This window comes from Symphalangus syndactylus, chromosome 6, assembly GCF_028878055.3.
Source record: "Symphalangus syndactylus isolate Jambi chromosome 6, NHGRI_mSymSyn1-v2.1_pri, whole genome shotgun sequence".
NCBI lineage: Eukaryota > Metazoa > Chordata > Mammalia > Primates > Hylobatidae > Symphalangus > Symphalangus syndactylus.
Genome location: NC_072428.2, coordinates 53,506,016 through 53,520,900, shown reverse-complemented (window position 1 = coordinate 53,520,900; position 14,885 = coordinate 53,506,016). Strand labels below are relative to the sequence as shown.

The 14,885-nt window shown below is 37.4% G+C and overlaps 1 protein-coding gene across 3 annotated transcripts in view; it reads left to right on the top strand.

Moving 5' to 3' along the window:
* Positions 1 to 14,885, top strand: part of FCHSD2 (FCH and double SH3 domains 2) — a 342,640-nt gene that overhangs the window by 159,647 nt on the left and 168,108 nt on the right. For all 3 annotated transcript variants that reach the window (XM_055282851.2, XM_063641345.1, XM_055282853.2), the window contains exons 5-6: positions 760 to 904; positions 12,712 to 12,845. In XM_055282851.2, coding sequence (XP_055138826.1) covers positions 760 to 904; positions 12,712 to 12,845 — 279 coding nt within the window. The remainder of the gene's footprint in view (positions 1 to 759; positions 905 to 12,711; positions 12,846 to 14,885) is intronic.

The window sequence follows — 14,885 nt, the reverse complement described above, 5'->3', positions numbered from 1 at the left end:
GGAAATTAGCTAGAAAAAGCAAAGGATTAATAATTCTTTGACTTGACTGAGATTACTGAGCACATTTATCAAGCAAAGGTGATGGGACTTGCTTGGAATGAATCTGAAGCACAGTGTGATGCTAAGCATTGTTATAACAGGGAGGCAGATGTGGAGCAACACAATTATAGATTTCTTTTGTCAGACAAAATAGACTTTGCAAGCACATAAACAGTTGTTCATGATATATTTTTAGAGCCGCTTCAGTTTATGTAAAATGATGTCGTTGAAAGACAATGTACTATATGTAGAGGTACCCAGTCTTCATCTTGTATCTCAGTAGTGCCACCTTCTTCTTATATGACCTAAAGTGATACTCTAAAATCTCTCTGGGCCTCAGTTACCTTATTAGTAAAATTAGGAAAATACCTTAATGAAGTAATAAAACTTGATATTCATAATTATGGCCTTGTGACAGCAAAAGACTTGGAGAGTCTGAAATATTCACTAATTTTTATAGTGTTAGCTTTGTAATTCTTGTAGTACTTTGCTCCATTATTAAGAATAACTAGTGAATCAAAACTCCCTATTGCTGAGCTATAAGAATAGAGTATATGCCATGTTGCTTCTTATGTGTGCTGACATATTGCCTATAAACCATTATAAATACATTAAAGAAGATATTGATTTATTCTGTCAGTGCTGCCCTGTGAGCAAATGTTAGCCAACTTTTTCTTCCTGTTCCCTGCCTAATGCTTTTCTATCCCTCTTTGAATTTAGGAGCATGTATCCCGTTTGGAAATCTTTTCTCGAGGGAACAATGCAGGTAGCCCAGTCTCGGATGAATATATGTGAAAACTATAAAAACTTCATTTCTGAGCCTGCAAGGACAGTGAGAAGCTTAAAAGAACAGCAGCTAAAAAGGGTATTGTTTTTATTTCTGTTCTTATATGCATTTTAATATCTCAGTGCTACATTTATAATCTGCAGGATTATGCTAAATTTTATTTAAAACTATATGGTCCCATATGTTTCTTCTGGTTGACATTTTACTAGGATTTTCTGATTTCAACATGTTCTCATTAAGTACTATGTTTTATTAACTGCTAAAAATGAATGTAATTCAAATCCATGGACGTTCAAAAAGCTCAGTAAATACTTTTTAGAAATACCACTTTTTGGCATAATTCAAGTACATAGATCTACTTAGTTTCACAATATCGGTATAGTTTGATGTATTTTAGAATAGTTACAAGGTTATTAATCCCACTAATTCTTGAAAAAAGTTTACATTAATTTGTCTTACTTTCAACTTGACCTATTTTGTATAATAATTTAAAGGAAATTGACACATTTTGACTAAATATAAAAAACTTATTTTAAAAAACCTGATGGACTCTAAACTTTAATTCTGTGGGTTACACATGAGTAAATGTTTTCAAATGGACATATTTTATTACACAGAAATAAAAAATTCATAGGAAAATGACATTGCTTAATGTGACTTTTTAGAAAAGTTGGCTGTTGAAAATAGGTGATTGAATTGCATTCTTTTGGAAATAGAGTTACAAAAATTGAGATTATCATTATACCTAATAAGTAATTAAAATTTTCTTGTGGAAGTATTAATACTTTAAAAATATTAAAGTAAAAGAAAGAAAACATTAAAGTAATTATTTAGGGAAATAATATTTTAGAAGCCATCCAGTGTTTTGATTCTAATTGTCATTTGGATTTTCAGAACATTTTTACAAACACCTTTCCCACCAAAAACCCCCCAATTTTCCGTTTGCCAAAGATGATTCTAGTAGCATGAAATCAATGTTAAATGTATATGTGTCTTTATGTAAAATGTTAATTTCTTTAGAGCACTCACCTAATATTAGTCAGTTAAACGTATTTGTATAAGAATGCCTGTGTTTTATCTTTGCCAAAAAATATCTCTTTCAAAACAAACATAGTGAGTAACCTATGTAATCACTGGCCAGTGATTTTGAGTTGGAAGAAAGTGTGTGTGTGTGTGTGTGTGTGTGTCTGATTGTGCAGAAAGAGGGTAGAAGGTAGGGGCAGAGAATTAATACTAGTATAACTTCCCAAACAGGAGGAAATACTGCATTTCAAATTTCCGGTGCATTCATCAGATCTAATTGAATTACTGCCACCTTACTCAATATCAGAATATTTCGAGAGTTTAACTACCTCTGGTGCTCTTCTCTTCCATTGATGAAGTAGTCTCAGACCTGAATTTAACTGACATTCCTGGGCAAAGAATGTTTGATAAGGCCGGGTGCAGTGGCTCACACCTGTAATCCCAGGACTTTGGATGGCCGAGCCAGGTGGATTACCTGAGGTTAGGAATTCAAGACCAGCCTGACCAGTATGGTGAAACCCCATCTCTACTAAAATACAAAAATTAGCTGGGTGTGGTGGCGTGCGCCTGTAGTTCCAGCTACTCGGGAGGCTGAGACATGAGAATTGCTTGAACGCGGGAGGTGGAGGTTGCAGTGAGCTGAGATCATGCCACTGCACTCCAGCCTGGGTGACAGAGTGAGACTCTATCTCAAAAAAAAAAAAAAAAAAAAAAAAAGAATCTTTGGTAAGATTCAACAAATGCTCATGTCTGTGAATTAACTTGTTTTATATTATAGCTGATAATCTATGTTACATCTAAGCAATTGTTAAATATTCAGTACATATTGGGTATACCTGTCAGGACTCTGAGATAGCAAATGACAGAAACCTCCTTCAAACTGCTTTAAGCCAAGAAGGGAATGTATCTGCTTGTATAACTGAAAATTGAAGGACTTCAAGCGTGGGTGGATCTAGGGGTTCAAATGATGGTATTAGAATTCAGACTTTCTTTCCATCCATTAGCTCTGCTTTTCTGAATGGCTTCACTCACTAACAACCCTCTCCAGATGGTGACCCCCAATGTGCCAGATTTATAAATCTTAAAGGTAGCAATCCCAGATTTTTCATTTTCCCAAATGACCAGAGTTGTTTTGCATAGCAGCTGCATCATTTGGCATTCCCACCAACAGTGCACAAGGGCTCCAATTTCTCTACAGCCTTGCCAACATCTGTTATCTTTTTAAAAAACAGTAGCCTCCTAACAGGTGTGAGGTAATTAATATTTTATTGTGGCTTTGATCTGTATTTCACTGATGGTTAGTGATATTAAGCAATCTAATATTCTTTATTATCAATTTTTTCCTCCACTATTAGCTTCTTACTTTTTAAATCCTATATACTTTTAGTAATTACCTTAGAGATTATAATATGCCTCCCTAACTTATTACATTACCTTGAATCATTAATTTTACTATTCCCCAAACCTTGTTCCAAATTAACTTTTTTTTTTTGAGACGGAGTCTCGCTCTGTCACCCAGGCTGGAGTGCAGTGGCATGATCTCGCTCACAGCAGCCTCTGCCTCTCGGGCTCAGGCGATCCTCCCACCCCAGTCTCCTGAGTGGCTGGGATTACAGGCGTGTGCCACCACGCCTGGCTAATTTTATTGTATTTTTAGTAGAGACAGGGTTTCACCATGTTGGCCAGGCTGGTCCTGAACTCCTGACCTCAAGTGATCTGCGTGCCTCAGCCTCCCAAAGTGCGGGGATTACAGGCGTGAGCCACCTCGCCTGGTCCAAATTAACTTATTACAATCTACCTTGAATTATTACAATCTACCTTGAATTTACTACCTCATGAACAATATAAAAATCTTCTAGCAAGATAATTCCATTTAACTCCCATTTATGACTTTTTGGCTGTTAGACTTTTTGACTCTGTTCATGTGTCTTTTCTACTTTTTCAGCATTTTCTGTTTTCCACCCTTTTTTCTCTGTGTACTTCAATCTGAATATTTAACAAGTTTATTAATATACTGTCTATTTTGAATCTGCTTTAAAAACTCATCTTTTGGGGACGGGAGTGGTGGTTCACGCCTGTAATTTCAGCACTTTTGGGGGCCGAGGTGGAAGGATCATTTCAGTTCAAGATCAGCCTGGCCAACATGGCGAAATCCCGTCTCTACAAAAAATGCAAAAATTAGCCAGGTGTGGTGGTTCATGCCTGTAGTCCCAGCTACTTGGGAGGTTGAGGCAGGAGGATCACTTGAGCCCAGGAGGTAGAGATTGCAGTAAGTCGAGATCATGCCACTGCACTCCAGCCTGGGTGACAGAGGGAGACCCTTTCTCAAAAACAAAACAAAAAAAAACCTCATATTTTGGAATCTTAATGTACTTTTCAGTTCCAGGATTTTTATTTGACTTTTAAATAATACATTCCATGTTTCTGGTACAATTCTCCATGTTTTTCCTTTATCCTCTTAAACATGTTACTACTGATCTCTATTATATAATTTCACTATCTGAATTACTGTAGGTCTCTTTTAACTGCCTGCAGTTTTTCTTGATTTTTGGTTATTTGGGTCTTCTGTTTGATTATGACTCACAATATTGGACATTGTGGATAAAAATTGTAGAGGCTCTGGGAAGATGTTATTTCCAAAGAGGGTTAAGCTTTCTTCTGGCAGGCGGATAGAATGCTATTAGATCACCTTGATTCTGTTAGGATCTCTGGTTTTAGGCTTTTTAGGGCTATTCTGTTTCACTTACTCCTAGAGTTTTAACTGAAAATACAGGGTGCTTACCAAGACCCTTCTAATTTGACAAGACTTGAACTCTAACCTTTGTCTTCTCAACATCGTGTAGCTGCTCTGATGCTCTGATCTCTGTTCACTCTTTAGCCTCTTGGCTATGATTCTCTACTGGATTTCTTGGCATTTTACCCAACACCTGCTTTTTAGAAGTCATCTATTAACCAAGGGGAAATTGCATACAGATTTTTGGACTTGCTTTTCTGCAGTACCCCTCTTTCTAGACCCTTACCTCTCAAGTTCCTGTTCTTTTGGCATCCCTAAACTCCAACCTCTGTCTCCCCAGTCTAGTAAAAATGCCACTTTCTGTTTCTGTCCTATTTCTTTATACCATGATTCAACAAATGCTCTGAGGAAAAACGTCAAGTTGAATTTAAGACTTACCTTGGTGTATTCCTCTTCTGCCGGGTGTCTTAGTCCTTTAAGTCCAGTGTGTGGTGGTGTTCTTTAATGCTGGCAGTTTTTAAAAAATGTATTTTGTTCAACTTTTGCACTTTCCAGACTAGAGAAAGGTAGTCTGATCCAAGTTGTTCTGTCATGATCAGAACCAATCTGACTTAAAATTCTTCCTCTATAACATTTTAAAGTTCATGTTCTTTTTAAGATTTTCTCTAATTTGACTATTTTCTTTTATGATGCTTGGAAGATAAACACAATTATATTACAATTATGAAGAGCCCCAGTTTATAATGAGGATTACGAGAATTATTACATTTTTCGAAATTATTTTCTGTATGCTGACATTTGCTTAAAAATTAGAATGAGAGCCACAATAACTTAAGGCTTTTTGCCATTCTTATGTTTACTTAACCATACTTTTGTCCTTATCTTTCTCATTTATACTAGAGTTTACTTACCTTCCTTGAAATATTGTGGTTCACATTTGTATAACACTTTAGAGTTTGCCAACTGCTGCCATATCCATTATAGTCTCATTTGATTTTTACACAACCCTGATAGTATTTAAGTATTATTATTTTACAAATGATAAAACTAAAGCTAAAACTGTTAAAGAGACTTAGGTAGTAAATAACAGAGTGGGAACTTGAATATACTAGTACTTCCTAATTCCAAATCCTGTACAATGCTTTTAAAACAAAGCTTAATATTGAAACAGGTTTATAGAAAAATACATGTAAATGCCTTCACCATAGTAGACTACTTAATTCTCTTACTCCTTTTATCCTCATTCTCCCAATTTCCTAATTAATTGTTCATGTTTCTACATAACCTTTATGTGTATTATTTTTTATTATTTTGTGAATTTTCCATTCTGCTTTCTTTAATTATACATCTGGTTTTGGACATTACCCTTAAGTCTACAGTAAAAATTAACTTTTTAAATTTTTTTCTTAGGATAAATTTCTAGGGCATTATTACTGGGTTAGAGAACCTAATCATTTGTAGGACTTCGATGTGTTGGCCCAGGTTACTTTTACTTTTATTCCTATATTCAAGTTATTAGCAAGCTTATTATTGTGTCTTTGTCATACTCAGAGACTATACTTTTAACTTCTTCCTTTTTTTTTTTTTTTTTGAGACAGAATTTTTCTCTGCTCTGTCACCCATGCTAGAGTGTGGTGGCATGAATACGGCTCACTGCGGCCTCAACCTCTTGGGCTCAAGTGAACTTTCCACCCCAGCCTCCCAAGTAGTTGGGACTACAGGTGCTTGCCACCACACCGGGCTGATTTTTGTACTTTTTTTGTAGAGATGAGGTTTCACCATGTTGCCCAGGGTGGTCTCGAACTCCAGGGCTCAAGATATCTGGCCGCCTCAGCCTCCCAAAGTGCTAAGATTACAGGTGTGAGCCACCGCACCTGGCCCAGTTTTTGGTTCTTAATATCAAAATTGTAGCCATGGAGCCTGCTTTTAGCTCTTCACACCTGCAAATACAGCATTATTAGAATGTTTAGCACTTCTTTATGGGAGTGTCAGGTTGTCATCTTATCACTTATTAAACAAAAGCTTTGTATTTGATAAGTACTATTACAATTTAGGGGGGAAAACAGCTATTCTTTCTGCAAGATAAAGGCTTACTTTTAGTTTATATGTAACAAAATACTATTTGGCGATAAAAAGGAATGAAGTACTGATAGCTGCTACAACTTGAATGAACCCTAAAAATGTTTTGATAAGTGAAAGAAGTGAGAAACATAAGGCCACATATTATTTGATTCCATTTGTACTAAATATCCCAGAAAGGAACTCCATAGAGACAAAAAGTAGATTAATTGTTGTTGGAGGTGGGGAGAAATGGGGACAGCTAATGGATACAGAGTTTCCTTTTGGGGTAGGAAAATGTTTTGGAATTCAAGCAGAGTGATGGTTGAACAACCTTGTCACCATTGAATTGTATACTTTAAAAAAGGTGAATTTTTTTGTATGTGAATTATATGTCAATTTTTTTAAAGCTTTTAAGATAAACTACATCTATAAGATACAGTTTGCACTATATCTTTTTTTTTTTTTTTGAGACGGAGTCTCGCTCTGTCACCCAGGCTGGAGTGCAGTGGCATGATCTCGGCTCACTGCAAGCTCTGCCTCCCGGGTTCACGCCATCCTCCTGCCTCAGCCTCCCGAGTACCTGAGACTATAGGCACCCACCACCACGCCCAGCTAATTTTTTTGTATTTTTAGTAGAGACGGGGTTTCACTGTGAGTTTACACTATATTTTAAAACATGGTCATCACAGAACTAGGGTACACACTTTAATGGGTTGCATAGTAAATGGTATCATCACATCCTTGCCGTGTGACTCGGAGTAAATTATTTAACATCTGAGTCTATTTTCTCATCTTAATGGGATCACTACTACTACTACTGCTGCCACTACTACTACTACTACTACTACTACTACTACCTTTTTCATAGAGTCGTTTCAAGGACTAAATGTGATAATACCTGTAAAGTGCGAAACATAGCACCTGTGCAGTGCCCACAAGGGATCTTTTTAGAAGTAATAAGCATTCAGACTCCCGTGGCTCTCATAGGACACACCTGACAAGAGGTTTACTGAGAAGGACAGAGTACAGGAAACACAATTTGCCAATAGGGAAGCATCTAGCATTAATGGAAATAATTCTCCCCCTATTGTATGTCTCGGCCCACATAGCTGACCAGTTATTCTGTTTGGTCTCCAAGTGACAGGTCTAGGACAAGGGAGTGAGACACATTTGCAGAGCCAGCTTTAGCCCCTAAAGGAGACTAAAATTTTTTACAACAACTCTATAGACAGAGCTTCCAGCGTCTCTGTAAGGGACATGTCCAGATACACCATACTCACAGAAGCCCAAAGCCATGGCTTTTCTATCAGATATTTATTTATTTATTTGTTTGTTTGTTTTTATTATACTTTGAGTTTTAGGGTACATGTGCACAACGTGCAGGTTAGTTACATATGTATACATGTGCCATGTTGGTGTGCTGCACCCAGCAACTCGTCATTTAACATTAGGTATATCTCCAAATGCTATCCCTCACCCCTCCCCCACCCCACAATAGGCCCTGGTGTGTGATGTTCCCCTTCCTGTGTCCATGTGTTCTCATCGTTCAATTCCCACCTCTGAAGTGAGAACATGCGGTGTTTGGTTTTTTGTCCTTGTGATAGTTTGCTGAGAATGATGGTTTCCAGCTTCATCCATGTCCCTACAAAGGACATGAAATCATCCTTTTTATGGCTGCATAGTATTCCATGGTGTACATGTGCCACATTTTCTTAATCCAGTCTATCGTTGTTGGACATTTGGGTTGGTTCCAAGTCTTTGCTATTGTGGATAGTGCCACAATAGACATACGTGTGCATGTGTCTTTATAGCAGCATGATTTATAATCCTTTGGGTATATACCCAGTAATGGGATGGCTGGGTCAAATGGTATTTCTAGTTCTAGATCCCTGAGGAATCGCCACACTGACTTCCACAATGGTTGAACTAGTTTACAGTCCCACCAACAGTGTAAAAGTGTTCCTATTTCTCCACATCCTCTCCAGCACCTGTTGTTTCCTGACTTTAATGATCGCCATTCTAACTGGTGTGAGATGGTATCTCATTGTGGTTTTGATTTGCATTTCTCTGATGACCAGTGATGAGTATTTTTTCATGTGTTTTTTGGCTGCCTAAATGTCTTCTTTTGAGAAGTGTGTGTCCATATCCTTTGCCCACTTTTTGATGGGGTTGTTTGTTTTTTTCTTGTAAATGTGTTTGAGTTCGTTGTAGATTCTGGATATTAACCCTTTGTCAGATGAGCAGATTGCAAAAATTTTCTCCCATTCTGTAGGTTGCCTGTTCACTCTGATGGTAGTTTCTTTTGCTGTGCAGAAGCTCTTTAGTTTAATTAGATCCCATTTGTCAATTTTGGCTTTTGTTGCCATTGCTTTTGGTGTTTTAGACATGAAGTCCTTGCCCACGCCTATGTCCTGAATGGTATTGCCTAGGTTTTCTTCTAGGGTTTTTATGGTTTTAGGTCTAACATGTAAGTCTTTAATCCATCTTGAATTAATTTTTGTATAAGGTGTAAGGAAGGGATCCAGTTGCAGCTTTCTACATATGGCCAGCCAGTTTTCCCAGCACCATTTATTAAATAGGGAATCCTTTCCCCATTTCTTGTTTTTGTCAGGTTTGTCAAAGATCAGATAGTTGTAGATATGTGGCATCATTTCTGAGGGCTCTGTTCTGTTCCATTGGTCTATATCTCTGTTTTGGTACCAGTACCATGCTGTTTTGGTTACTGTAGCCTCGTAGTATAGTTTGAAGTCAGGTGGTGTGATGCCTGCATCTTTGTTCTTTTGGCTTAGGATTGACTTGGCAATGCGGGCTCTTTTTTGGTTCCATATGAACTTTAGTTTTTTCCAATTCTGTGAGAAAGTCATTGGTAGCTTGATGGCAATGGCGTTGAATCTATAAATTACCTTGGGCAGTATGGCTATTTTCATGATATTGATTCTTCCTACCCATGAGTGTGGAATGTTCTTCCATTTGTTTGTATCCTCTTTTATTTCATTGAGCAGTGGTTTATAGTTCTGTGTGAAGAGGTCCTTCACGTCCCTTGTAGGTTGGAGTCCTAGGTATTTTATTCTCTTTGAAGCAATTGTGAATGGGAGTTCACTCATGATTTGGCTCTCTGTTTGTCTGTTATTCTTGTATAAGAATGCTTGTGATTTTTGCACATTGATTTTGTATTCTGAGACTTTGCTGAAGTTGCCTATCAGCTTAAGGAGATTTTGGGCTGAGACAATGGGGTTTTCTAGATACACAATCATGTCATCTGCAAACAGGGACAATTTGACTTCCTCTTTTGCTAATTGAATACCCTTTATTTCCTTCTCCTGCCTGATTGCCCTGGCCAGAACTTCCAGCACTATGTTGAATAGGAGTGGTGAGAGGGGGCATCCCTGTCTTGTGCCAGTTTTCAAAGGGAATGCTTCCAGTTTTTGCCCATTCAGTATGATATTGGTTGTGAGTTTGTCATAGATAGCTCTTATTATTTTGAGATACATCCCATCAATACCTAATTTATTGAGAGTTTTTAGCATGAAGGGTTGTTGAATTTTGTCAAAGGCCTTTTCTGCATCTATTGAGATAATCATGTGGTTTTTGTCTTTGGTTCTGTTTATATGCTGGATTATGTTTATTGATTTGCGTATGTTGAACCAGCCTTGCATCCCAGGGATGAAGCCCGCTTGATCATGGTGGATAAGCTTTTGGTGTGCTGCTGGATTCGGTTTGCCAGTATTTTATTGAGGATTTTTGCATCGATGTTCATCAGGGATATTGGTCTAAAATTCCCTTTTTTTGTTGCGTCACTGCCAGGCTTTGGTATCAGGATGATGCTGGCCTCATAAAATGAGTTAGGGAGGATTCCCTCTTTTTCTATTGATTGGAATAGTTTCAGAAGGAGTGATACAAGCTCCTCCTTGTACCTCTGGTAGAATTCGGCTGTGAATCCATCTGGTCCTGGACTTTTTTTGGTTAGTAGGCTATTAATTATTGCCTCAATTTCAGAGCCTGTTATTGGTCTATTTAGAGATTCAACTTCTTCTTGGTTTAGTCTTGGGAGGGTGTGTCGAGGAATTTATCCATTTCTTCTAGATTTTCTAGTTTATTTGCATAGAGGTGTTTATAGTATTGTCTGATGGTAGTTTGTATTTCTGTCGGATCGGTGGTGATATCCCCTTGATCATTTTTTATTGCGTCTATTTGATTCTTCTCCCTTTTCTTCTTTATTAATCTTGCTAGCAGTCTATCAATTTTGTTGATCTTTTCAAAAAACCAGCTCCTGGATTCATTGATTTTTTGAAGGGTTTTTTGTGTCTCTATTTCCTTCAGTTCTGCTCTGATCTTGGTTATTTCTTGCCTGCTGCTAGCTTTTGAATGTGTTTGCTCTTGCTTCTCTAGTTCTTTTAATTGTGTTGTTAGGGTGTCAATTTTGGATCTTTCCTGCTTTCTCTTGTGGGCATTTAGTGCTATAAATTTCCCTCTACACACTGCTTTGAATGTGTCCCAGAGATTCTGGTATGTTGTGTCTTTGTTCTCGTTGGTTTCAAAGAAAACAGCTTTATTTCTGCCTTCATTTCGTCATGTACCCAGTAGTCATTCAGGAGCAGGTTGTTCAGTTTCCATGTAGTTGAGCGGTTTTGAGTGAGTTTCTTAATCTTGAGTTCTAGTTTGATTTTACTGTGGTCTGAGAGACAGTTTGTTATAATTTCTGTTCTTTTACATTTGCTGAGGAGTGCTTTACTTCCAACTATGTGGTCAATTTTGGAATAAGTGCAGTGTGGTGCTGAGAAGAATGTATATTCTGTTGATTTGGGGTGGAGGGTTCCTATCAGATATTTGTAGTTAATTTTTAGTTTATCCCAAATTGATCCAGTTTGCCTACCAGAGTTTGTAAGCAATGTTGCCTAATAACACAGCTGACATTGTGTCTTCTCATCAGGTTTCTATTGAAACACAGATCTAGAAAGTTAAGCAAAGGCCCGGTTTCGTGCAGGGAGAGAAGTTTTGTTTTATTTTGTGTTTTTTTAACCTTTTCCTTCACAGCCTAACACTTATTAAGTGCTTAATAAATATGAGTGGTTATTTTGCTTTTATCTGTCCATGCGGAATCTTCTAGATGTCTCATCCCCTGTAGTCCTTTCTTAAAACCTAACAGCTTCTGGGAAAGTCTAGCCTGTATGTCATATGGTTAAGTTTATTCTTGTTTTATCCTCATTCTTCTGATGTCCTTGCCCTCCTCCACACTATTCACCCTTGCACAATAGTCCCTCACCAGTGTCTCTTCCTGCTTTGCTGAGCTTTTGCCAGTCTCCACCAGTGCTATTTCAGGCTTAGAAGTTTTTAGATGTAACTGCTCTAAGCTGGCCTCAGGCTGGTGAAACTTCTCATTGGTTTGTTTCAAAGTGGGGTCAATCTCCTTTGGATACTCAGAAGGGTCCTGAGGCAGTGTTGCTTTGGCCCCAGTGTGTTATAAGAGTTAATTGATTAAACATTGTTTTAGTTGTTATGTCCATCCCTTCTCCTCGAATGTATATGTGTATCCACAGAGTTGGGCAGGGGGTGGTTTTGAGTAATTGTTATGTGGTACCCAGGTTTCGTGCTTCTCTTGTTCACCTTGGACTTACCAAGTCAGACTACCCAGATTTCACTCCCTCTTGTCTAAGGGGTGAATTCTTTAGTACCCTTTGCACTATCGGTTACCCAAACATAGAGACTTTGTTAAGATTATGGAGAAATACAGAATTGCCTTATTCTTTTGCTTTTATTATCATGATATCTCCAACAGTAAGAACGTTTTTCACAGTTACTCTTCCATGTCTTACCTTAATGTCAGTCAGCAGCAGCACTCGGGTTATTTCTCAATGTATGGTTGTTAGGCAAACTGTGACACTGTTTGATGTGTAGTACTTGAGATGGAAATACCAGGATTTTAATTTGCAATTTGGAGGACACTGAAAGTACTGACTTTTCCCCTGGATTTCCATCCTGAAGGCATAGTGTATAGTCCTTAGGACGAAGTCATTTTCTGTAAGCCTGAAAACTAAAATCACAATGACTGTACTTTTGTATTTTACAGTGTGTGGACCAATTGACAAAGATCCAAACTGAATTACAAGAGACAGTGAAAGATTTAGCTAAAGGCAAAAAGAAATACTTTGAGACTGAACAGATGGCTCATGCAGTACGAGAGAAAGCTGACATCGAGGCAAAGTATGTGTTTTAACATTTCTGAGAAAATTATTATGCAAATAAATGTTATTGTTGCTAATAGTTTGTTCTCTATTAGAAGTGAGCATGGACCCATTCTCAGGTAGTGGTGGTTTCATTTGACCTACATATGTTATATACTTTAGGTCACATTTTTTTAATTGGCTCATTTTTATCTGAATTAATATAGCAAAATGGGAATATTAGATTCGTCAGTTTTTCACATTAAATTGAATTTTGAAAAAGAAGGTAAATGAACATTGTATTTACAGACTTGAAAGCTTATCAAAAGCCTGAAGTCACTGCTATGGTGTCTGAATATCAGGGTTTAAGAGCCTCATTTTTCTCATGCTGGATTCTCAATCAGTTGTAGTTGGAAATTCCTGTGATCCTCAAGATGCCTCTGAAGGTCCATGAACACATCAAGTGAACGAAAGCACTGACCTCCATGTAGAAACCCTGCCCCAGGCACTGTTTTTTTCTTTTACACAAAAATCTAGTGTATATATACATAATTTTTCATGTATGCTTTAGCAATTGTATGAATTTCCCTTTCAATATATGTGAATTATAAGACCTTTTTTTTAAGCATAAGTAGGAAAAGAAGGAACTGCAACTGGTAATAGAAGGTGATATAAAGCAAGCAATATAATAGAGATTTTTGCAATGACAATTTGAGGAAAGATAAAAAGTTGATGAGAAAAAGCATATTATAGAACTGGACTCTGAAGACATCTGTGAGAAGGAGAGCTGAGACTCAGGGTCAATGCGCTGACTGATGCAAAATCTAGGAGTCTGAACTCCTAGTCATAACATCAGAAGGGCTTTGAACACCTTTACAAACAGACCAGCAAGGAGGGGGCTATCTTTCTAACACAGTTTTTATTCACAAGAAATGTAAGCAACCTTATAAGCAACTTGTGAAAATTCAGGGGCTCCCTGGTTTATCAAGGGCTGGTAAGTGAGTATTCATGAAGGACTTGATGTTACAGGAAAGCACATTTAATGTTTCCCTAATTTGTTTTATTGTATTTATTGTTTTATTCTTTGAACATACAAATATTTCCTGTACTTTTATAGAGTCAGTGAACCCATCTTCTCAATAAGACCTAAAGTTTTTAGATTAGATGTCCATTGGGAATATACTGTCATAGTCATTTTTAGAAACTTGTTTTCTTAAACTTTCAGAGATCCTAGAACAGAGAATTGACAGATTTGTAAAGCATGTATAAACAGCTAATTTAGCCACAGCCCACAGGATGAACATGAGCACAGTGGTGGGCCATTTCTGAGAAGTGGGGATTTGATAGGGTCTATTCACAGAGCTGATCACAAGCAATTGCCTTCTAACATGACCGAAATTCAGAGGGGATACAGCAAGCTAGACACATTAATATTAACTTTTCAACTATAGAGTTAGGAATGGCACTTTATCTTCATTTATTCACTGTTTGTTGAATACTTTATACTGGATATGGTGAGTACAGAGATGAGTAAGGTAAGCTTTGTGCCCTCAAGGAGTTTAAGGCCTAGAATTAGAAACTCAAAGAAATTAAGTGCCTAAAGTCACTTAATATTAACTAATAACTTACTTGCAGTAGTAATGTGAAAACACTCTTAGGAAAGCCTAGAAAATATAAAGGTTAATTTTGCCTAATGATAAAGGAAAGCTTTATAGAAGAAGTGATGTTTGGATAGAATCTTGAGGAATGAGTATAAATTTTCTAAGTAGAGATGAGGAGGAAGATCAGGAAGGGGAAGTTAAACTGTACTACCTATAGTTTTGATAGATGATTTGATAGATGGTGTGGAGATGCACACATTAGGAGAGACCATAGAAGGAAGAGGGATACAATTTGAAGGAGATGATGAGTTTCATTTTGGATATGTTTATTCTGAAGAGCCTGGGAAACACCGGGGTGAATATGTTTGGAAGGTAATCAAATATCTGGCACTTAAATGAGAATTTGGGCCTCAGGATCTCGCTTTGAGGGTCAGTTGCCTATCAGATGGTAGTTACATAGTATATAGAATAGGTGAGAA